Below are 22733 nucleotides of genomic sequence, written 5' to 3' on the forward strand. Positions count from 1 at the left end.
ATGTGCTACTATCCCTGATATTTTGTTGGATTGTTCAGAAGACCGAGAAATCCCGATTTATCCACAGCTCTGCAAGGAGGGACAGGGAGGAAGCACAGCCTCGTGGTCCTGGCCCAGGATTTCACAATTTAATGTACAGAGGCATTAAAGGAGCTTATTTAGATCCTGGACTGGGGCGATGCAGAACTGCTGGTGACAAGCCCTGATCCATCTCTAAGCTTCTGAAGACATCAGCTGGTGCTGGGGGTTCATTTTCAGTAATCCTCATTTTCCTGCTAATTCCTGTGTGCTACACTGAGGAAAAACAAGGTACAAAGTGTCCTCCTTGAATAGCAACAGTTCTGTAGAGAAGTTTTTACACAAGTCCCTTCCATATATAAGAAAAACCAACTAAAATGTCTGACTGAAGGGTAATGGTTTTCCTCATGGCCTATTTTAAGATGATAAACCCACTTATCTGAACTATCTGCCACCATAATTCAATTTAGGGAGACTGGGGACATTCTTCCTCACAAGTTTTATCTCGGAGTTAGGATTTAGTGACCCAATAATGTCACAGGGAAAATCTCGATTAGATTTTGTCAGACAGCTCTTTCAAGCCTAGAAGCAGAGTTCCAAACTGGTCTTAAAAGTGTCATCCCTCCCAGGAAAGGGAAGGATTCAATCCTTTAAGAAAACTGGATTCAATCCTTTAAGAAAAAAAAAGGGGAGATAAAGTGCAAAACACTCTGAGTGTGCCCAGCTTGGTGGAGCTCAAACAAAAAAATACTGCACAGAAATACCCAAATTTACATTCTTGGGTGGGGAGGATCATCAGGATCATCATGGGCAGGGACACCTCCCACTGTCCCAGGCTGCTCCCAGCCCCAGTGTCCAGCCTGGCCTTGGGCACTGCCAGGGATCCAGGGGCAGCCACAGCTGCTCTGGGCAAGAGACCAATCCAGGGACCACGGGAGCTGTTGAGGGACTGATGCTGCTGCTGTGGAGGAAGTTCACTGGATCCCAGAATGAAAGGCTGGAAAAGCCCTCCCAGCCCATGGAGTCCAGCCTGTGCCCGATGCCCACCTTGTCCCCAGCCCAGAGCCCTGAGTGCCACCTCCAGGCTCTCCTTGGACATCTCCAGGCATGGGCACTCCAAACCTCCCTGGGCAGCCCCTGCCAAGGCCTGAGCTCCCTTTCCATGGGGAAATTCCTGCTGCTGTCCACCCTGAGCCTGCCCTGGCCCAGCCTGAGGCCGTTCCCTCTCCTCCTGTCCCTGTTCCCTGCCAGCAGAGCCCGACCCCCCCGGCTGCCCCCTCCTGTCAGGGAGGGGTTCCAAACAAACAGGACATCCCAGAAAGACAAACTGCTTCCCATTCACTCTTTAGAGAGGATTTTCTCAAGGAAAAGCACGCAGAGCATCTCAAACTGCCCTTAGATCTTCCCTTGTGCCAGGACACATTGATGGACACCATCCAAACCCACATGCTCCTTCCCATTCCCAAGGACACCCTCGGAAGAAAAGGGACGTGGGACACTGAGATTATTGCAAACAGCCTGATTTAACCTCGCTTCTCTGGTTCTGGCTGCAGCAATAAATGTCAGGTTAAAACCAGGCTGACAACTTCAGACAGGTTGTAGTCAATGGTTTTGGAAAGTGTTTTCCTGCATCAGCTGCAGAGCCCTGACGCGCAGCGACAGCGCGGTGGCTGCAGCTCCCAGCTCCCACGGGTGGACAACTCACGTGCAAGGGACAACAGATTAAATGATCCATTATTAGTCTGGGGGGGAAATGGTTTGCCTAGGTGGAAGCAGATTTTTGGTTCTAAATCACAGACTGCTCAAAGTATCACAGAATCAGTGAGGCTGGAAAAAACCTCTGAGACCACTGATGCCCACCTTGTCCCCAGCCCAGAGCACTGAGTGCCACCTCCAGACTCCACCACCTCCCTGGGCAGCCCCTTCTAACATTTAACACCCTTCCCACGAAGAATTCCTCAGGAAGTACCTCAAAACAGCTGAGTCTGGTAAAACTTAATCCCTAATTCCAGAATGAAAGGCTCACACAAAGCCCAAAACATGCCTGACCTTCTGCACAGCCATGACAGAATTGCCTCTGGCCCCTGGCACAGACACAAACACAACTGTACTGATTTTCCTGTGTGATCTAATGAGCTTAATGAAAATACATCCCAGAGGAATCGATCAGTTGGAGATCTGTGTCCCTGGGACAAAGGGGGAAGCCCTGACTCTAAGGAGAAAACCCCTGAAATCCCTTTCCCCTGCACCAAAGATACTCTTGAACTCTCTCCAGCAGGTTTGGTATTGCACCTTGCAGGATGTGGGATCACAGAATCCCAGATTCATTAAAGCTGGAATATACCTCAACTCTACCCTGTGCCCGATGCCCACCCTGTCCCCAGCCCAGAGCACTGAGTGCCATGTCCAGGAATTTCCCCGACACCTCCAGGGATGGGCACTCCAAACCTCCCTGGGCAGCCCCTGCCAAGGCCTGAGCTCCCTTTCCATGCAGGAATTCCTCCTGATGCCCAACCTGAGCCTGCCCTGGCCCAGCCTGAGGCCGTTCCCTCTTGTCCCTGTCCCTGTTCCCTGAATGAAAGGACGTTTCTTAGGTCAGGAAGAGGCAGATGGTTGTGAGCCACCACAGGACACCTCTCACGAGGGAAAAGCCACTGGGAGATGAGGAATCATCACCTCTCCAAGGCCCTCTTTGCCCCCGAATCAGCAGTATTCTGTTTCTGTGGAATTCTGTTCTGTCTTCCACATTATCTCCAAGAACACTAAGCCTTTTTTCTAACACAAAGAACTTGGAGCTGAGCTCTGCCCAAGCCCAGTGACTTCACAGAGAACTCAAATGGACTTAGGTCAACAAGGAAACCTGTGAAACATCTCCCTGCTAAGAATTCCCTGCGTTACCAAAGAGATGCAGAAGCAGCAGGTCCGAAACCTCGGCCATGGCCATCGTGAGAGGAACAAACAAAGCTCTGCAAACAAAAGCAGAGTCACCTGCCTCAGTTTCAGCTCAGCAAACAGTTTAAGGTGCCCTCCAGACATCCCAGACTCCTTTGTTTTCACTGAGGCAACACACAACCTGTCACAGCCAGGCTGGAATATTAATATTTAATTGAGAGGAAATACACTGTAGCTGTGGAAATATCCTGGCTCTGGGTACGATAATGATGCTGTTATCCAAACCATCATTTACATTTCCCACAATAAATCAGGGCTGCACAGCCACCAGAGCCGCCTCTGCCCCTGCCTCACACAGCCTGGGGGCTCAGCAACAGGAGGGCTCCATGGGGAAGGCTGAGGGAGCTGGAAAAGCTGCTGGGGGAGCTGGAAAAGCTGCAGCAGCTTCAGTGTGAGCCACACGAATTCACCAGGAGAAGACTGAAGGGCTCAACCCCCCAGTGGTGCAGACCCAGCCACCAGGCACCTGGACACACCCAAAGCTGAGGAAGTGCTGTGCAATCCCTTGGTTTAGGAAAGTTTCCATCACCTCAGAGTTCTCGCCCTGGAGAGCAGGAGGGAATCTCCCCACCAAACATGACTAAAATAACTCCTGTGTGGATGTGCCCTCCCTGTGTGTGGTTTTCCAGTGTGTGTGTTTGGGCGTGAATCAAAGCCATCCACAAAGTGGTGAATGCAACCCTCCACTGGAGCCCTTTACAGTGTAGGGATGCAGGAAATCAAACCACCATTCCCTCACTCACTGGCACAGAGCAGCTCCAGCCTGAGGCCCCCAGGACTGGTGGCAGTGGAAATACTTGTTGGAATCAGACCTGAAATGCTCAAGTAATTCCAACACAGCCCCTTCAGAGGCTGCCTCGAGAAATCAGTGTCCTTAACCACCTCTGGAAAGACATTAACAAAGACTTCCTAGAAATCATTAAATACCACAGGTGTGCTGCATATTCCCCTTCTCTGGAGCTCAATCCCAACCCGAAGAGCTGGATCCTCCTTTGCTCCCCTCAGGTGATTTTCACTGACACAGCTGCAGAGCAGCTCCAGTGATCTGTTCCAAAACCTGCACTGGGGCAGGACCTAAGAAAGGTCGTAGTATTTATTGTGGGGAACTGTCTTAGAACCTTAGAGCAGAGTGCCCAGAGCAGCTGGGGCTGCCCCTGGATCCCTGGCAGTGCCCAAGGCCAGGCTGGACATTGGGGCTTGGAGCAGCCTGGGACAGTGGGAGGTGTCCCTGCCCATGGCAGGGGTGGCACTGGATGGGCTTTAAGGTCCTTCCAACCCAAACGTTTCCATGACTCTATGAAAGCAGAGGACAGAGTCCACCACGCTCACCACAGCATCTGAACCACTTCAGTCTCCTCGTAACTCCACTGAAGCCTCACTTTATCAACTTAAAAGGAATTACCACCAGCTTTTAGAAAAACTGACAATGAAGACTTAGAAGAGGAGATTCTTGGGTATTAACTTAAGCTCCTCCAATCTGTTCCAGTCATTTTCCCTTTTCACATTCCCTATTGACTATAATTTACTGATATTAAAGAGTTTTAAAATGATTGTAGAGCTCTGACATAATTTTGTTTCTGAAATATAACAACTAATGAACTTTAATTCTAGTATGGAACCCTAAGCTGATACTTTTATTTATCCATAGTTGCATTTAAATATAAAACCAGCATTCTGTGATTCCATTACTTGAGGGACAGGACACAGGGAATGGCTTTGAAGAGAAAGAGGGCAGGGTTAGGTGGGACATTGGGAAGGAATTGTCCCCTGTGAGGGTGGGGAGGCCCTGGCACAGAATGCCCAGAGAAGCTGTGGCTGCCTCATCCCTTAAAGTGTCCCAGGCCAGGTTGGATGGGGCTCACCTAGGATAGAGGAAGGTGTCCCTGCCCATGGCAGGGGGTGGCACTGCATGGGCTTTAAAGCCCCTTCCACCCCAGCATCCTTTGATTCTATGACAATGTAACAGCCAGTGAGCTTTAATTCCCATCTGGAAGCCCCAGCAGATGTTTTGATGCCTGTGCAGCTGCGCTGAGGTACAATCCCCCCGGCGTCCGAGCACGGCCACAGCCCGCGGGATCCTCTCTGCCATGGACACTCGGGGTCCCCGTGCCCAGCTCAGGGGGGTGGGAGGCACCACAGATTGCTGAGTGACCCAGTTCACTCGGGCTGAGCAGCTCCCCCAGGGAGAACCATCTGCTCCTGCCCTCATTTACTCCATTAGTCACAGCCCAGTACAAATCGCATTAACGGCGCCGGGGCAGGGCTGGCCTGGAGCTCCCCACGCCGCTCCCTCAGGACCAATGGTGGGGTGGGCACCTGCCCTGAGACCCCCACCACTGACGGGCACTTCAGAGTCCCCACTTCCAACCTGGGCCCAAGTTCTCCCAGAGAAAGGGCCAGAAAGGGCCAACTTGGCAACGGGGAAAACGCCCAGGGTGGGGCTGCAGACTCGAAGCAGCAAACGTGTTATGGGGGGACATGCTCAGGACAGGGGGAAATGGCCTCAGGACGTGCCAGGGGAGGCTCAGGGTGGTCATCAGGAGGAATTTCTTCACGGAAAGGGTTGTTAAATTCTGGAAGGGGCTGCCCAGGGAGGTTTGGAGTGCCCTGGAGGTGTCCAGGGAAGGCCTGGCTGTGGCACTCAGTGCTCTGGGCTGGCGACAAGGCGGGCATCAGGCACAGCTTGGACTCTGTGACCTTGGAGGGCTTTTCCAACTGCAATGATCCTGTGAGGTCGTTAACAACCCACAGTGACACCTGTACCGTGAAATATGGGAAAGGGGAACAAAGACTGGAAGAAAAATTTAACTTAAGCTGACCTTATTTTAAAACAACTATGAAATTAAATTCAGCCCCAGACAGAGGAGCACTGAGATTTGGTCTACAGTTCACTTGTAAATAAACCCCAAAGCCTTGTCCTTCCAGCAGAGCTTCGATGCCTGCTGTCAGCTCTGAGGAACAGGGAGCAGCAGATATTCCAGATGTTTCTCTTCTCTTTCCAGCACAAAGTGCACATCATCCCAAAGCACCAAGCTGCTCATGGCAAGTCTGTCCCACTGAGTGCAGAACTGAGAGATGTGACAGAAGGGCTGAGTGGTTTGTTTGCTTCTTTTCTATTTAAAAACTATCTTGGTGATTTAAATGGCATTTTGAAATCTCATTTACTGGGTAGTTGTGCAGTGGACATTCATGCTATAAATAGCAGTCTTCCATGGGTAGCAGTTGATAACTGAGGAGCACCAAACACAGTCCCTTGTGATCCCATCCCACAATCTGGCACCTTGCTCGTGTCCCTGGATGGGGTGACAGCAGGTCAGCTATGAAATGCAGGAGCACATCCCAAATGCAGCCTCCCGGTCGAGCTCCATCACATCCTGCTTAGCTTCACCCAAAGCCAGACGTGCCTTTACACGTCCAGTCACTAAATTCACTAAAATCATTTGTGATAAGCTGAACAAAGAAGGAGCCAACAGTGCTGAGAGGAAAACAACAGTGACAAGATGGTAGATCTGCACCCAAACGAGGAAAGCAAAGTCTGAGGAAGCCGTGGGTACAGAGTAAAGTGTCTGCTCCTCCTGCTGGGGAGAGCCATGAGGGTCCCACAGAGAGGGGCCACACAGGGCTTCACTTCCCAGGGAGCTGCTTTGACACTCCAGAGTCATGAGGAACCAACTGGCACCAGCCAGGGTTTCAGAGAAGAGACTTAACAGCAGAATATTTGCTGAACATGACAGAAATGAAACCAGAGCTTGTTAACACGCACAGGTAATGCCCAGCAGAATTCCAGCACAACTAGAGCAGGACTGGATTATCGTGTGCCAGTCCAGCACTTCATCAGAAATTCCTCTCCTGCTGCCTTCGCAGTGAGCAACAGACTCAGAGTGCCAGACTGACCTTAAAACCCACTGCCCAAACCCCTCAGCTTGCTTTGTCTTAACCCTGCAAAGGCAGCATCCTCCAACTGCTCCAACACCCCAGCTGATGGAATATCCTGCTCTGGTATTTTTGGTCAGTCCACTCTGTGCATCCCAAGCAACAGCATTTCCACACAGTGAGAGCAGGAAAACAAACCCCTGAAACTCAAGCCACTCCTGAATTCTTTAGTTCAGTGTCCAAGTCAATCCTGCAGTGAGCAGAACGACCCATCCCCTTCTCCACACCCACAACTTCCATCTCCTGCTGGAGGTGGACTTAGGGCTCATCAGGACTCAGAAGAGAACGCCCCAAGGAACCCCACCTGCAGCACTCCCCGGGGAGGGAGCACTCACCCATCTTCTCGGGCTCGTCGGGGCCGGTGCCGGCGATGCAGCTGCTCTCCAGGCCGTAGGTGGGATCCACCTTCCCAGAGGCTCGTGCTGCTTCCTGCACTTTCTTCACGTGGGCTTCCACCAGCTCCAGGGGCACCTCCTCTCTGACCCGGGAAAACTCCTCTGTGGGACAGGACACAGAAACTGTGGCATTCTGGGGCTTTTGCAGCAAATTAGGTCACGTTTTCTCTGATCGGTGTGCAGGTAAACCCTGGGACAAAGGGAATTCTCAAATATCTGAGTTCCTTCCTGTCACTTGAGGTAGCTGATTTTGTCTTTCAGATGTGGCAGTAAAGAGTCTCCTTCCAATTATATAAATTTGTGTTTTATGTGGAAGGACAAGGAAAAATGTGAAAGGAACTATTTTATCAAGTGGACACATCCAGTGTTCACTAGAGACTTGAACCCTCCAGTGCAAGACGCACCTACCCATAACAGGAGGTGGAACAGGAGGTCCCTTTAAGGTCCCTTCCAACTCAATCCAATCTGGGAATTCTAGGATCTCTGGCAGATAATTTCCCACAGGTAAAACTGGAAGATTCACGCTGAATTTACCCGGAGCTGCACTGGTGACAGTGATCAGAGGAACACCATCCACCAGGTGCAAACACATCAGGAGCACTGAGGGCAGAAGGGAACACCAACCACTCCCAGGCACTCAGTGGCCTCTTGGAGCCACTCCAACTTCAGAGTGCCTGCGTTGGGAGGGTCTGGAGCCCATCCAGTACAACCCCTGCCTGGGCAGGGGCACCTGGAGCAGGTGACACAGGAACGTGTCCAGGGGGTTTGGGATCCCTCTGGAGAGGGAGACTCCAGGCCCCCCTGGGCAGCTGTTCCAGGGCTCTGCCCCTCCTCCATGGAAAGAGGCTCTTCCTCCTGCTGAGCTGGAACTTGCTGTGTTTTGGTTTGTGGCCACTGCTCCTTGTCCTGTCACTGAGCAGAGTCTGGGACCATCCTCTGGCAGCCCTGGGGGAGATTTGTGTGGATTGATGGGATCCCCTCTGAGCTTCCCTTGTGCAGACTGACCAGGCCCAGCTCCTGCAGTCTCTGCTCATCAGAGATGCTCCAAAGCCCTGAACATCTCTCTGGCCCCTGCTGGATCCTCTCCAGCAGCTCCTTGTCCTTGTACTGAGGAGCCCAGGCAGAACTGCACATGATATTCCAGCTGTGCCTGACCGGGGCAACCTGGCTGCAACCTGGGGATTTCAGGAAAGCAGAACACAAACCTGGGAACAGCAGAGCTTTTCCTACATAAACAGTACCCCGATTTCCGTGTCTTACTCATCACTAAGGGCTCGGAACCCCTTTGGCAGGAGGGGCAGGCAGACACAGGGTGAGGGCCGGGGCTGTCCCGTACCGAGGGCGGCCTTGGCGGCGGCCGAGGCCACGCGCGGATCCACCACGGAGGCCAGGAAGGCCACGGTGCTCATGACGGGGTTGCCCGACTGGCTGAAGGGCACGGGCTGGTAGGCCAGGGGGCCCAGCGAGGCGTCCGAGTTCTCCAGGTAGGGATCCTCAATGGGCAGCCGCAGGAAGTGCAGGATGCACTCGTCCTGCGTGCGGCTGCCCACGTGCTCCGACACCTTGTTCCAGTCGTCCTTGTACATCTCCAGGGCCTGCAAAAGGCAAAACCAGCGGATACACACGGACTGCTGGGGAAAACAGCGCTGCTTTGGGCAGAAAGACTTTCCATACTGGCTATTGTGGTGATGGAACAATAAATGGGGATCAGACAACTATTAAAGATCTTTTTTTTCTGGTATCAAAATTATCTGCAGAAGAAATACGAGCATTTCCCTGGGGTATCAGTGACATGGATGCCACAGAGACCATCACATGAGTGGATGCTGTTACTGTATCAGAAAGGACTGTCAGAAGACTTGGGATTTACTAATATTCACACAGTAGGTGTTCCCCACCTGGCTTCCACAGAGAACTGAACCTGCTGTTCCTACCAAGTCTCACAACTCTTTAATTCCCATCACTCCCCCCTGAGCGCTCTTGCGTTCCCTCCCTGAACACAGGAAGCTCTTTGGGGCAGGAACAGGATTTATTTCTCACATATGGACCAGCTGTGATGGCGAAATCCAGTCTATAGATCCAACAGATGTTATGGAAGTGGAAAAGCATCAAACCAATACACCAGGGGAAAAGAGGGAAATCTATCCCACATCCTGAGGCCAGGAGAGAGCAGCTCTCCAGGAGCTCTGCACCAGTGTGATTCCTGTTAATATCCAGGCTAACACATCATTACTGGGTAGATATGGCACCTGATAAAGTAAGAACTTCCAGATTATATCAAAGATGCAATTCTGAGTTTCAGTCATTTTTAAACTTCCTCAAGAAAAGTCTTAAAACAATTTTACAGCAATGAGCTCCTGAAGGCCCTGTACTAGTTCCTGAAAAACCAACACATTAATCCTGTAAAACCCTCCAAGTCACAGCCTAATAAATTATTACTCCGTAACAAGCCATTTTTCTCCCTGAAAATCGTTTTAGTGAAGCATCTGGACAGTATAAAATAAATACTGACATATCCTGAACCATTAACTGTGACATTTTTGAGAGGATTCATGGTGCATTCACCCAGAAAAGGCAAAAAAACCATTTGAGACTCTGGCAGAAGATGCTCAATGTGACAATGGGTTTTCTCAAGTAAATCTCTCCCACAAGGCTGAGAACTCCCAGAAATCTCAACCTTCAGGGTCAGTCTCAACCTTCCAGACTGACTTAACTCCCAGAGCAAGGAGGGAGAACTCAGAGCTGGGCTGGATCTGCCAGAGGTCCCGGGGAGGACACGCCCAAGGTGGGAGAGCAGAGCACAGAGGGACACGACGCTCCTGTGCTGGGGCTTTCAGCACTTCCCAGGGACAAGGGGAAGATCCAAAGTGAGCCACCAGCCTGGTGCTCAGAGTTCCTCCATCTGGGAAGGGCCCAGAATATGTAACAACTTCTATGGAACACCAAGGCCATGCTGGATGGGGCTTGGAGCAACTTGGGATAGTGGAAGGTGGGGTGGGGTGGGATGAGCTCTCAGGTCCCTACCAAACACACTGGTTTCTTCAGGAGGAAAAGTGTTTCAGTATTTGTTCAGTTAAAACAGAACCTCTGAGAATTCCTCAAGGACAAAGTATCGACCTGAACGGGGCCCTCAGGCCCATCATGGCTGCAGGAGGTCAGCTGAGGTCATGAAAATGCTCCTGCTTGCAAAGATGTGGAAGCAAACTGGCTACAAGGACAGATAATTCAATGGCAAAGCATCAGAGATCCAGCACGCCTCAAACTGGAGAAGCACTCCCCAGCCCCCTGACCCCAGAGGGTTTCAGCTGAAACCTGGCTCAAGTTTCTCTCTCACAGCCAGGTCTGGCTGCTTAACTTGGGTGGGGAGGGGGAAACCCCCCGTGTATCTCCAGAAAGCCTCTGGCTCCCTGCTCCTTCCCTGCCAGCAGCAGCAGCAGCGGGATCAGCTGGGCAGTGCCCGACTGGGAACGGCCCCGAGGAGCTCAGCTGGGTGGGGAGAACACCCAGGAGCTGCTGAGAGCAACACCACGAAGGGTTGTGAGAGCTCCATGGGAGGAGCCACTTGGCTTGGGAATGAACCTCGACAACCTGGTCCCCACCACGGGAATCAACATTCCCCAGCCCTGCTGAGCCCTCCTGCTGCCCCTGGGATCTTCCAAGGGGGCTTTGAGCAAATGAGAGACTGCTCAGCTCAGCAGGTCACACTCGAGGGAGATACTGATTCTCTGCTCAGCCTTTACTTCCCTTTCCCTAACTGCATCTCTGGCCTCTCCATCCCTGTCTCCAGTCTTAACCCCACCAGCACACGAGATCAGCTCTGCTTCTCAACCCCCAAATTGCTGCTTTCTGCTCCTTCTCCTTCCCCGTCTGTTGTTTTCCTGCCAGACAAACCCTCGCTCACAAGAAATGTCCCTCCTAAAAATAGCTGAAAATGCACTTAACTCTGCCTGAGCCGTGGAGACACGGAGGGGGCTGTGCAGGGAGGGTTGGTTTGGGGAGCAAAACTCTATTTCCTCCCCCAAATTATTCAGTCAACAGGCAGAAGGCCAATAATTATTTCAGATACGATTTATTATTTGGAACTTCACTGCATATCTATCTGCCCAAAGCTACCCTGAGGATTTAATTGGACTGAGCTGGCTTGTTACAGCTGAATTACTTATGCTTGAACTGATATACTCTTTACTGATTTATTCATAGAGCAAATCCATGAAAAAGGAGGAACAAAACCATTATTAATTTAAACTCATTAAATAGGATTGCAATCTCAAGATTTAGGGGAGGTTTTGGTTTATTTTATACACAGAGTATGTCACTGGATTATTTCATGAGGCTACAATGTGCAGTGTATGACCATAAGCTAAAAACACACCAACCAATGAATTTTAAATATAGTACTATTAATATTAAATATTTAAATAATACATTTAAATAAATAATAAAGGAAAGAAGTCAGGGTATCAAGGCATTAGCCTTGTTTCTCCCTACAAGAACACCATGGAAAACATCTGAGCTGTTTACACCCTAAAAGCAAAATTTTTCCATGTGCCAATAGAAAAGTATTGGCTAAACAGTGAATATCAACCTAAAATAAATAGAAATAAAAGAGAGATTTTGGCTGTTCGATGACCACACTCCATATGTGTAAAGGCTGAATCACAGCTGCTGATTTGGCACTGACACAGGCCCATCCTCCAGGCTTTTCCCTAGGAAATTAACTTTTCAATGGGTTTATTGACACATGGGAAGACAAAAAAGCTGAAACAACCAGGCAATTGCAGTTTGCTTTGAGCTCTGCAAGTAACACCCAACAAAAACACAGCCCCAAACTGGAATTCCTAGAACTAAAAATTACATTAAAGGAAAGAAATCAGCCATGCAGCCTCTCCATCAGGAAAATGTTCCCGTGAAAGCAAAACTGGGGAGAAGAGATTTTCTTTACAGGAAGTGGCAGCACTTTAAATTATTTCAGGCCACTGAGATTCTTCTTCTGCTGAAGCAGAGAGAAACAACTGCCCTGATGTGAGAGCCCAGAACAGGCCTCTGCAGCTCCTCGGGAGGGTTTCCATCCCCACTGCAATTCCAGGAGATCCAACCATCCCCGTGTGGCTCCAGAGCTTCACATGAAGCCACCTGGGGCCACCAGCCAGCAGCAGCTCCTGGAGCTCATTGGAAGGGACCTCATGGAGTCATCTCAGGGATTTTTTTTTTTGGTAGACTTCCAGAAAAAGCTCAAAGAACACCCCAAGTGCAGCTACAGGGAAAACGAGGAGGAGATGGACGGGATGAAGGAGCTACCAAAGAACTCCCCTTCTCAGATGCCTCAGCTGTTTCTCTACCAGTTCAACTTCCAAAATGAGCTGTTTCCCTAAGCTGTGGCATGGCTGGGGTCACCAGAATTTCCAAGTGTTTATCTGAGTGCCAGGTAAACTTTTACCTGAATTACTTACCACTATTTGAACTACTTACATTATTTCCTACTGTCAGTGAGTCCAGCTGAATGAAAACACCTCTCTGCACTGCAAAACCTGTTCTTGACTCATACAGAATTCTTAAATGCTTCATTTCTGGCTTGCAGGTCCAAATTAGAACTAAACCTTAAACATAGGCAGCCCCTCTCTCACAGAGATGCTCCTGCCATCTCTTTTTGGTAGCAACATTCTTGTAGCCATGATGGCAGTAGTCATCTAGCTCCAAAAAATGCACATGAAGATTTTTAAAGCCTGAACTACCCGTGCTGGTTTGGTTTCCTACCTTTTGGCTTGGCCTCATGAACTCACCTCTAACAGCAGCAGTGTCTCCTGCTCTGTCCATTCTCTGCCAGCACTTGCACCTTTACTCTACAAAAGACAGGAGGGGAAAATAAAGGTGAAACACAGGACTTGCACAAAACCTTGTAGAAGAAAACACTGAGGAGGAAAGGGGAAGAATCTGTTATTTGATCCACTCAAACCTCCCCCCTCCAGCAGCCCCTGTGACCCCGTGCAGGGGTTCATGTGATTTACCCCTCAGTGAAGGCACAGCTGCGGGTTACACATCCCAACTTCCCATCGTGCCTTCCCAAGCTAAAGGAAAGGAATCTGGCGCATTTTCCTCCCAGTCATCCGTGCCTGCACACACAGCAAAGAGGATTTCCCTCAATAGTAAACCCCCTCTGAGTGCTGAAGGCAGAGTGGGCTGTGCATGGTCCAAAATAAGTTAATCTATCTCCAAGTTCATCAGTAACTCAGCAGAGAAATAACAACTCTTCACAGGGGGATGAGCTGTGTGAGAAGGCAGAGTAGTTCCAGCAGGATCATCTGCACACCCAGCAATCACCTGCTCCAAGGGCTGCTGCTCCCCAATCTACACCTTGTGGTAAACTGCTCAGATTGGCTAAAAACCCCAAATTCATGGTGAAACTTGCCCTCCTGTGACACCCTGACCCAGCACAAAAGCAGCTTGGGACCTGCTCCTAAGGAACATCAGCACCACTGGATGGCTCCGTGCTAGACCAAAAGGAAGAGGCTATTTAGGATAATAAATGTTATCTCCAGCTGCGTTTCAAACAGCTCATTAACCCACAGAGAACATTAATCAATGTGAGTCACCCAACTGCTGCACTCCACAGCCAAAACCCCCAGCACACAGAAACCAACCAGGGAAATCTGCCAACAAACCTGCTTCAGTTCACAGCTCCTGTGAACAGAGCCAGAGCCCAGAACCAACTACAGATTTATCAATTTGGAGAATATTTACACCTCCCCTAACAAGTGAAAAAGTCAATCCATCACAGGTGAGATGGAACCAGCTTTATAAAAAATACTCACCTCTAGAACTGCTTTGGGTTTGTAGGGTTTTTAATGAAGGTCTGAAGTGGTGAACAGTGTTTAAACAGTTATTTCTTAGGTTTAAACAGTGACCTCTGAGGACAACGAACCAATGACACGGAATCAGCCTGATGCCACCCACGAGAGGCACCACCCAGCTCTGGGGATTCCCACTGGAGGCTGTGCTGAGGTAACCTGGCATTCCCACAGCACCTCCAGGGACACACAGGGAGCAGGGAAAGGCAGAACTTGTGGAATCAACTCATCACTGCAGCCATGTCTCCCAGTCTAATGATCCTGTGTCACAGCCTGCAGTGACAGTGCCCCAAGGACCCCTGCAACAGCCCCAGGACACCCAAACCCGTGGGAATCGGGGTCCCTGTTTGTCAGCCCAGAAACCCTGCTCAGACTGGCACACAGGAGAGTCAGTGATCCTGCTGGAAGCTCTCTGTGTCCTGAGCCATTGGGTGGTTTGCTCATTCGGAACTGTTCCAGCAGGGCATGCAGGAACACAAGGAGTTTGGGATCTGAAGGCTGGCAGCGTGCACTTGTCTGGGAAGTTGTCCATGTCTTTATCTCTATGAAATCAGAATTCCAGCACAACCTCCCAGCGCAGTGTCCTGCACAGGGGTGGAAGACATCCAAATCAGGAATGGGGGAGCAACACAAGTCACCTCCGTGACACAAAGTGGGGGACACCTGAGGAATGACAGAGCTCCCTGGCAGCTGTAGGGAGAATCCCAGGACACTTGCCTTGGCCAAAGTCTTTTTGGAGTAGATGTCTGTGCGAAGGCCGAAGTTCTGCAGGTCAGTTGGCTTCTCCTTGTTTTTCTCAGGAAAGCTCAGCATCTGCTGGGCAGCTGGAACCTGGGAACAAACGTTACAGGGGAAAGGGGAGAGGGGCAGGAATTCAAAGTTAATGTTCTCAAAAGAGCACAGACTGGCCAGAGAAGCTGAACACAAGCCCAAGACATTAAACCAAATCTCTGAGCAATGTGTGTGAGTGGTTCTGCACAGACCTGCCCCAAATGCTCAGCCCAGCTGGTCAGGAAGGGGACATTTCACCCAGCTGGGCACAGGCTTCTCTGCTGGACAGAGGCCAGGCACCCCCGGCCCTGGGCTCACCTGCGGGGTGCGGATGTGCAGGGGCATCAGCCCCGAGGGGGTGTCAGCCAGCACGTTGAAGTGGGGGGTGGGGGGAGGCCCCATGGCCATGGGGCGGCTCTCAGGATCCACCTGGTAGTTGATGAGCCCCCACTGCTCCAGGAAGGCGTGGACCCTGTGGAAAACAGGACAAATCCAACCTTTACCACCAAAGTTCCGCCTGTGCTTCGTGCAGGGGTGACAAAGGACAAAGCTGATGTTTCTGGATCAAACACAGACCCGGGAGCTTCTCTAGGCCTTCATTAATCCCAAGCAGCAAAATGAATCCCAGAGCAGGAGCTCTGTGCACACCTGAGGGCACTTGCGTGTCATGTATGAACCAAAGCCTGACTCTGTGTCCAGTTCTGGGCCCCAAAGAAAGACCCTGAGGGGCTGGAGCGTGTCCAGGGCAGGGAACAGAGCTGGGAAGGGGCTGGAGCCCCAGGAGCGGCTGAGGGAGCTGGAAAGGGGCTCAGGCTGGAGCAAAGGAGGCTCAGGGGGGACCTTGTGGCTCTGCACAAGTCCCTGACAGGAGGGGGCAGCCAGGGGGGTCGGGCTGTGCTGGCAGGGAACAGGGACAGGAGGAGAGGGAACGGCCTCAGGCTGGGCCAGGGCAGGCTCAGGGTGGACAGCAGCAGGAATTTCCCCATGGAAAGGGTGGCCAGGCCTTGGCAGGGGCTGCCCAGGGAGGCGCCCTGGAGGTGTCCAAGGAGCGCCTGGAGGTGGCACTCAGTGCTCTGGTGGGGATCAATCTCAGAGGGGTTTTCCACCCTCAGTTATTCTGTGATCTTGCTGATGCCTGGAAATGTCCAAGAGCTCCAAGCCCCCGAGCCCCCGGTGTCACCTCATGACGGCGCAGACGTCCCCGGTGAGGTTCCTCCTGCAGGCAGTGCTGGTCAGGTACTCCTGCGGGTTCAGCCGATACGTGTCGATCATGAAGTTCCTGTAGGCCAGGTATCTGCAACACAGCGGCCACCAGCTCGTGTCCCCTCACCTCTCACACAGGTCAGGGCACTCATTTTAATGTCCACTCCCCCAAACACCCCTTACTGACCAGGAAACACCAACACATCTCTTTCATTGGTGAAATTTCAGAACCAGCACCAAAAGCAACAGGTAAGTGGAATTTACACTCTGCCACACTGTTTCACTCGGGATTTTCCCCGTGTTTGGATTAGCAGCACATGGAAATATGTCTAAATTGTAAATCACACAATTATCTGTTGTAACTTGATCACTGACCAAATATTCCCACAACAGAACAGAAGCTGCAGGAAAAAAAATAACGGGGTCTGGTCTTCACATGGGACAGGAGAAATAATCCTTGTGCATCCCTGTGTGAGGCTGGAAGGAAAAAAGCTGCACAGGAAAGCAGAAGTGGATGGAACACTGCTGTGGCTGCATGCAGAGTTTTTAATGGATAAAGGGATGAGGCAGGAAAGGCTGAGAACAGCAACATGGAGAAGAAAAGATCTTTGAGAAGCAGAGCACAAGAGCCCAGAGCCAGCACAGCTGGGAACAGCTGGAGCAGAAACAATCCCTGAGAGATTCCCATATCTGGAATATACTGATGCTTCCTAGTACCAATTATCCCAAAGAAAATAAACTGCCATAAAATTATTGATAGCCCTGCTCTTTGGAGGGAACAAACCCAATCTGCCAAAGACAGGCTGGCACCATCCAAGCTGGATGGGGCTTGCAGCAACCCAGACTATGGAAGGCGTCTCAGCCCATGGCAGAGTGGAATGAGATGGGATTTAAGGTCCTTTCCAACCCAAACCATCCCAGGGTTCTATGAAGTCAGTATCCCATACAAAGCTGTGTGTAAAACAGTGGCTTTTAAGCAGATTTCTGCCTTTGGAAAATTCCTGGGGGGAATGTTTCACATGCAATGTGTGAAGCAGCTGGGAACCAAAAATATAAATCATCCAGGCAAGGCCTAAGCAGGCAGATGCTGCAAGCACATGTCCCTGCCAAAATCCCACATCTTCCTCCTGACCAAATCATATGTGCAACTGGCTGGAAGGAAATTGCTGGAGTAGGTGTTTGGCTCCATGTGGGATGTTTGGGAGGCCAGAAACAAAAGGAGCTTCTTCCACAGAGGAACACTGAGGAATGCTTCTGAATGCTCCAGGGGAGGAGGGGAAGAAGCTGCCCAGGAACAGGTCTTGGCTGCAGAAATTAATATTTATTAGCAAAGGTCACATCACGAGGTGGAGAGAGAAGCCCAAGACAGAAACATCCCCAGGTTTATCCTGAAGGGGGACTGTTCTGAGCCACGACACGACCCATCAGCTAAACCCTGTCGCCAGTGAGAAGTCAAGCAGGATTTAGTTCAATCCCTTTTCAGCCAGGGCCCACCCCCAGGCACTGCTGTCACAAGGAGGAACCTGTGTGAGCTCCCCAAACACAGTGTTTTGGCCTGAACATTCAGCTGGAGGCGACTCATCTCCATTCAGAGGGATGTTCCTCTTTTATTTCAAAAGAAAACACAAAGCCAGGACCACGTGCTACTCCTACAATCCCGAAATGGCACCAAAAATAGATCTCCAGGCTGACATGAGGACTGGGAGCAGCCCCCAGCCTGCTCCTCTCGCAGGCAGTAACCAGCAGCAGCCCAGGGAGCAGCATCAGGAGAGCTGATGTTGTGATGCCAACAGGAAAAGGGCCCTGGGACTGCAGTGACAATCACAGGGGTGAGAGATGCAGGAGATAAACATTCCTTCCACATTCCAGCTGTCTGCTGCCTCACACTCTGAGAAACCCCCAAAGTACAACTTGCTGAGCAGCAGAAGTGATGGGACAGAGTTAGTGCTGGATGGAGCTTGGAACAAACCCTTTCTGGAAGGGCAGGAGCGGAACAAGAAGAGCTTTGCAGTCCCTTCCACCCAGGCCGTGCAGGACTCTGGGATCCAGCTGTGGTTACTCTGCACTCACACCTGCACAGAAGCCATGAGGACAGACCACGGACTGGAAATCCTTGGGGTGCCAGGGGCCTCAGGGGGTGTCTGAGCCAAGCTCCTCCTCAAGCCATGAATTTTCACCAGGTTTCTCAGGGCTTTGTCCAGGAAGGCCTGAAAGACTCCAAGGAGGAGCAATCCCAACTTCCCAAGGCCCCACGCCAGTGCCTCATCTTGTTCAGAGCTCAAAACTCCCCTTTTCTCGAGCCAGAACCTGCTGTTTCAGCCTGACCTGCTTCTGCCCTGTCACAGGCTCAGTGACAGCCTGGCTGCACCCCAGGGACCTCCTGGGGCAGGGGACAAACAGCCCAAGGGCCCAGGAGAAAGGGCAGTCCCTAACTTCTATTCCTTTATCAGATCCAAAGCATCACAGACCAACAGCCACACCTGAGGTGGGAGATTCCAGCACAAGGACAATCTGGGGGAATTCTCCTCTCCAGGCTGGGACAGCTGGGGGTGCTCAGCTGGAGAGGAGAAGGCTCCAGGGAGAGCTCAGAGCCCCTGGCAGGGCCTAAAGGGGCTCCAGGAGAGCTGCAGAGGGACTGGGGACAAGGCCTGGAGGGACAGGACACAGGGAATGGCTTCCCAGTGCCAGAGGGCAGGGATGGATGGGAGATTGGGAAGGAATTCCTGGCTGTGAGGCTGGGCAGGCCCTGGCACAACTTCCCAGAGCAGCTGTGGCTGCCCCTGGATCCCTGGCAGTGCCAAGGCCAGGCTGGACATTGGGGCTGGGAGCAGCCTGGGACAGTGGGAGGTGTCCCTGCCATGGCAGGGCTGGCACTGGGTGTTTTTCAAGTTCCCTTGCAGCCCAAACCATTCTGGGATTCCATGAAATGCTGTGTATGAGAAATGCAGGGCCCAGCTGACATTAGGACAATGAGGAGACACCTCAAATGCTTCCTTCGGGACTTGATTGAAAAACCACCTTTTAAAATCCACAAAAGCTGCTTTGCAACCAGGCCAAGATTTGACACCAGGACAAAGTGACCCCAACCAGCCCAGTCCCACTGCCCACATTGACCAGCACACACACTGGTGTCCAAATCCAGGATTTTCCAGTTTGAAATCTCAGATTTTAGGATCATTTTAATAGAAACAAGCATATTGTTCAAAAGCCTTTGACCATCTTCCTTTATCCACCACCTTTCAAGATCACTCAGAATAAACAAACCCAGAACAGGCAGGAGTCTGAGAGGATCTACAACACACAGAAATCCAGAAATACAGCATGGCATGAGGAGAGAGGGAGAAGCAAGGAGGATTATTCCACCTCTACCCTTTCATGACATTTTTAGGTGACTCTGGAGGTTGATCACATCATGTACCACACACAGTTCAAGAAGTTGTTCCAGTATTACTCGGGAGAAAGTGGTTTTATTTTACCTGGATAACCACTGGTAAACATCACTTTGATATTTGAACTTCTATCTCTACCACAACAATGTACAAACACCGTCAGTGGCTCTGTCCCTCCTTCAGGGCCCTACAGAAGTACCAGCCTCACACACCCCCAGCTGTGTCCACAGGATTTATGGGATGGGAAGCTCCTTCATCCTGCCACGCTGTCACTGCCCATATTCACGTTTTACTCACATTTCTGGAGTCTTGGACTTGTTTTTCCCATTGAAGAATTCCGGAAGCGCACGACGTTCAATCACGTGGATACTGCAACAAAAACAGTTCAGATGTCACATCCTGAACAGCCTCCAAGGAGGATTCCAAGCTGGAACAAATATCCTCCCTCTATAATCAGTGACTTCTCTCAAAGTCAAGCTCTGAAGCAAAATAAAAAGGCTTTTAGAAGTAGAGACAAGCACAGAATGATCACATAAAGACCAGAGAAGTAAAAGAGAGAAAGGAATTAAGGTGGGAATCAGAGGGAAATCAGTGTAAGCAAAAACTGCTGAGCAGGCAGAGTGAAGATCTCTGCTGTTTGAAATTCCTTTCCTCACTCCCAGTCCCTGAGAACGGCCAGAACGATTTAAACACAAAACACGGGAACCAGAGCTGAGCAACAGCCACTCCTTCAGCTCTCAGGCTGATTCATGAGCAGACAAAACCAACAGAAGTGTCCCCCAGCTCCCTCTCACCAGTTGTAGTCGAACCAGGAGGCGTAGCTGGGGATGATGATGTGGTTGGTCTGCTCGGTGACGTTGTCCTCCCCCGGGTCGATGGAGCGGCTCTGGTCGCCCTTGTTGGGGTCCTCGTCCTCCTGAGGCACAGAGGGGACACAGCACTCAGAGGGGACCCCTGAGCACCCTGACACTGCAGGGTGAGTGCAGGACAGGGGCTTCCCCACCCCACACACATTCTGTGACACCCCTGGGAGGAGGAAGAGCTTTGGTCTCTCTCTGCTGCTCCACAGAAGCCTCCTGTGAACAGCTGTTGTTCTGCACCTCAAGTTCCAGCAGAAGTCAACTCCTGACCCCAAAGGATCATGAGGAGGGCACAGAGGAGGCATCAAAACAGGGTCAGGACATGACAAGAACTGCACAAAACCCCTCAGGGGTTGTTTGAGCAACGTTAAAATAACCAAGCCCCCACAGGCAGACCCTAAGGAGCCAGTGGCATCAATAATGGATCTTTGTCTGGGACTGAGCTCCCCCAAGACAACAAGGTACACTCTGAGCACATTCAGTGATCTGACAACTGTAAAAAACAGTGCCTGGCATGCCACAAATGCAACTCAGTACAGAAACTACCCCTGCAGCTCTATTGAAATGAGCAGGAAGCAGGGTTTAGATTTAGTCTAAGCAGGGTTTAGATTTAGTCCTAAAACCTAAAAAAAAAAAGCAAAACCTCTGAAAAACCTCTCATGTGAAAAATGCTTCTTGGAAAACACTTGGTATCTGTCTCCTCATTCTCCTTTTTAATATACTAGGTTTAGAAACACCAAGTAATCCCACAGAATCTGGAGAGGTTTATAATAACAAACCCTCAATCCTGTCCGTAACTGATTTAATCTTACAGATCACTCGAAAATTAGTACAGGTGAAGCTACTGGAGGTGAGATTAAGATGTTGAGAGGACACAGGGAATGGCTTTGAAGAGAAAGAGGGCAGGGTTGGATGGGATATTGGGAAGGAATTCTTCCTGGTGAGGGGCTGGGCTGGAATTGCCAGAGCAGCTGTGGCTGCCCCTGGATCCCTGGCAGTGCCCAAGGCCAGGCTGGACACTGGGGCTGGGAGCAGCCAGGGATAGGGGAAGGTGTCCCTGCCATGGCAGGAGGTGGAATGGGATGATCCCTGAGGTCTCTTCCAACCCAAACCATCTGGGATTCTACAATCTCAGCTGTTACCAAATTTAGGAAGAACCAGGTGCTGTTACCTTTCCTCCAGTTGCCACTGTCTCCTCATCCTGCTCATCTGAAAGGTAAAAACATCGAGAATTACACCAACAAAACTCATTTAAATGCTCACGAGCCTTTCCAGCAACACCACTGTGTAACTGGAAAGAAGCAAAATGGATCCCACATCACTACAGCAATTACAGCTCTACCTATCCCACACCAGGGAAGAGGTAAGAACACAGAGGAAGGATAATTAGAATATCTCAACACTTCAGAATCCATAATTAATTACTTCCTTTCCCAGTTCCTAGATGAGCCTTGTGTAATAAGATATGGGATACGAGTTTGTATCTCGTGTCAAGGCTCAACAAAGCTCAGGGCACCTGTGATTTACCTTGATTCCCAGTAAAAAAATAAAAACTCTTTTATGTATGTCATGTTAAAAAATAAAAATAACAATAGCCTATGAGGGAACAGCCTTGCAAAGAAAAGAAGAAGAGCTGGTACACTGGAACTCAAACACATATGGAAAGTGAATTAATTCAACAAGACAGCAGAACCAGAGATTGCTTTTAAAACGGAGAGCCTTAGAAATATTTAAAATCTATTTAAAAATATTGACTGCAAGCAGGACTTGAGGGTGAGGTGTGGGGCAGGGCTGCAGGGGGCTTTACCCAGGTCTGCCACAGTTCCTCCTTTCACAGGCGTGTTCTCACTGTCCTTCTTTGGGTTCACTGCAAAGGAACAGGGAGTGATGAGAGAGCAGCAGACGGGGAATTATCCAGTCTGGCCTGATTTCCCTGCGCTCTGCTGGCCCTGTCTGCAGTTCAAGAGTTCACACAGGAGCACAAGGGCCCGTTTGTCCCATTTCCCTGCATTCCCAGCTCCACACAAAGCAGGATCTATCCGGGGATACCCCTGCACTTCCCCACCTGTCCAACACACAACAAGGTATATGCGCAAATCCAAACCAAGGGAAACCCAAACGGAGACACTCCCAAAATAATCTGCTGTCAAGGATGCAGAAGGAATTCTTTTTCCCAGAATTATTATTGCTCGCACCAGCACTTCCCTGAAAAGGACTAAAAGCACTTGCCATGTAGCACATTTTCCACTCATTTAACATCCTTCTTCTGGGGACTTGGCAGGGAAATATTTTGCTCCAGAAAACTCCATCTCCCCCAAGATGAACAGGTGAAATGAAACACTTAAGTAGATTGCTGTAAATCTACTT

General features: G+C 50.5%; 1 protein-coding gene across 1 annotated transcript in view; it reads right to left on the reverse strand.

Moving 5' to 3' along the window:
* SMARCC1 (SWI/SNF related, matrix associated, actin dependent regulator of chromatin subfamily c member 1) overlaps positions 1–22733 on the reverse strand; it is a 65596-nt gene that overhangs the window by 22318 nt on the left and 20545 nt on the right. The window contains exons 12-21 of the mRNA XM_032102267.1: positions 22174–22233; positions 21538–21575; positions 20301–20422; positions 19804–19875; positions 16095–16208; positions 15233–15386; positions 14861–14974; positions 13079–13138; positions 8635–8893; positions 7239–7400 (exon numbers count right to left, since the gene is read on the reverse strand). Coding sequence (XP_031958158.1) covers positions 7239–7400; positions 8635–8893; positions 13079–13138; positions 14861–14974; positions 15233–15386; positions 16095–16208; positions 19804–19875; positions 20301–20422; positions 21538–21575; positions 22174–22233 — 1155 coding nt within the window. The remainder of the gene's footprint in view (positions 1–7238; positions 7401–8634; positions 8894–13078; positions 13139–14860; positions 14975–15232; positions 15387–16094; positions 16209–19803; positions 19876–20300; positions 20423–21537; positions 21576–22173; positions 22234–22733) is intronic.

The sequence above is a fragment of the Corvus moneduloides genome, chromosome 1 (genome assembly GCF_009650955.1).
Source record: "Corvus moneduloides isolate bCorMon1 chromosome 1, bCorMon1.pri, whole genome shotgun sequence".
Lineage (NCBI taxonomy): Eukaryota > Metazoa > Chordata > Aves > Passeriformes > Corvidae > Corvus > Corvus moneduloides.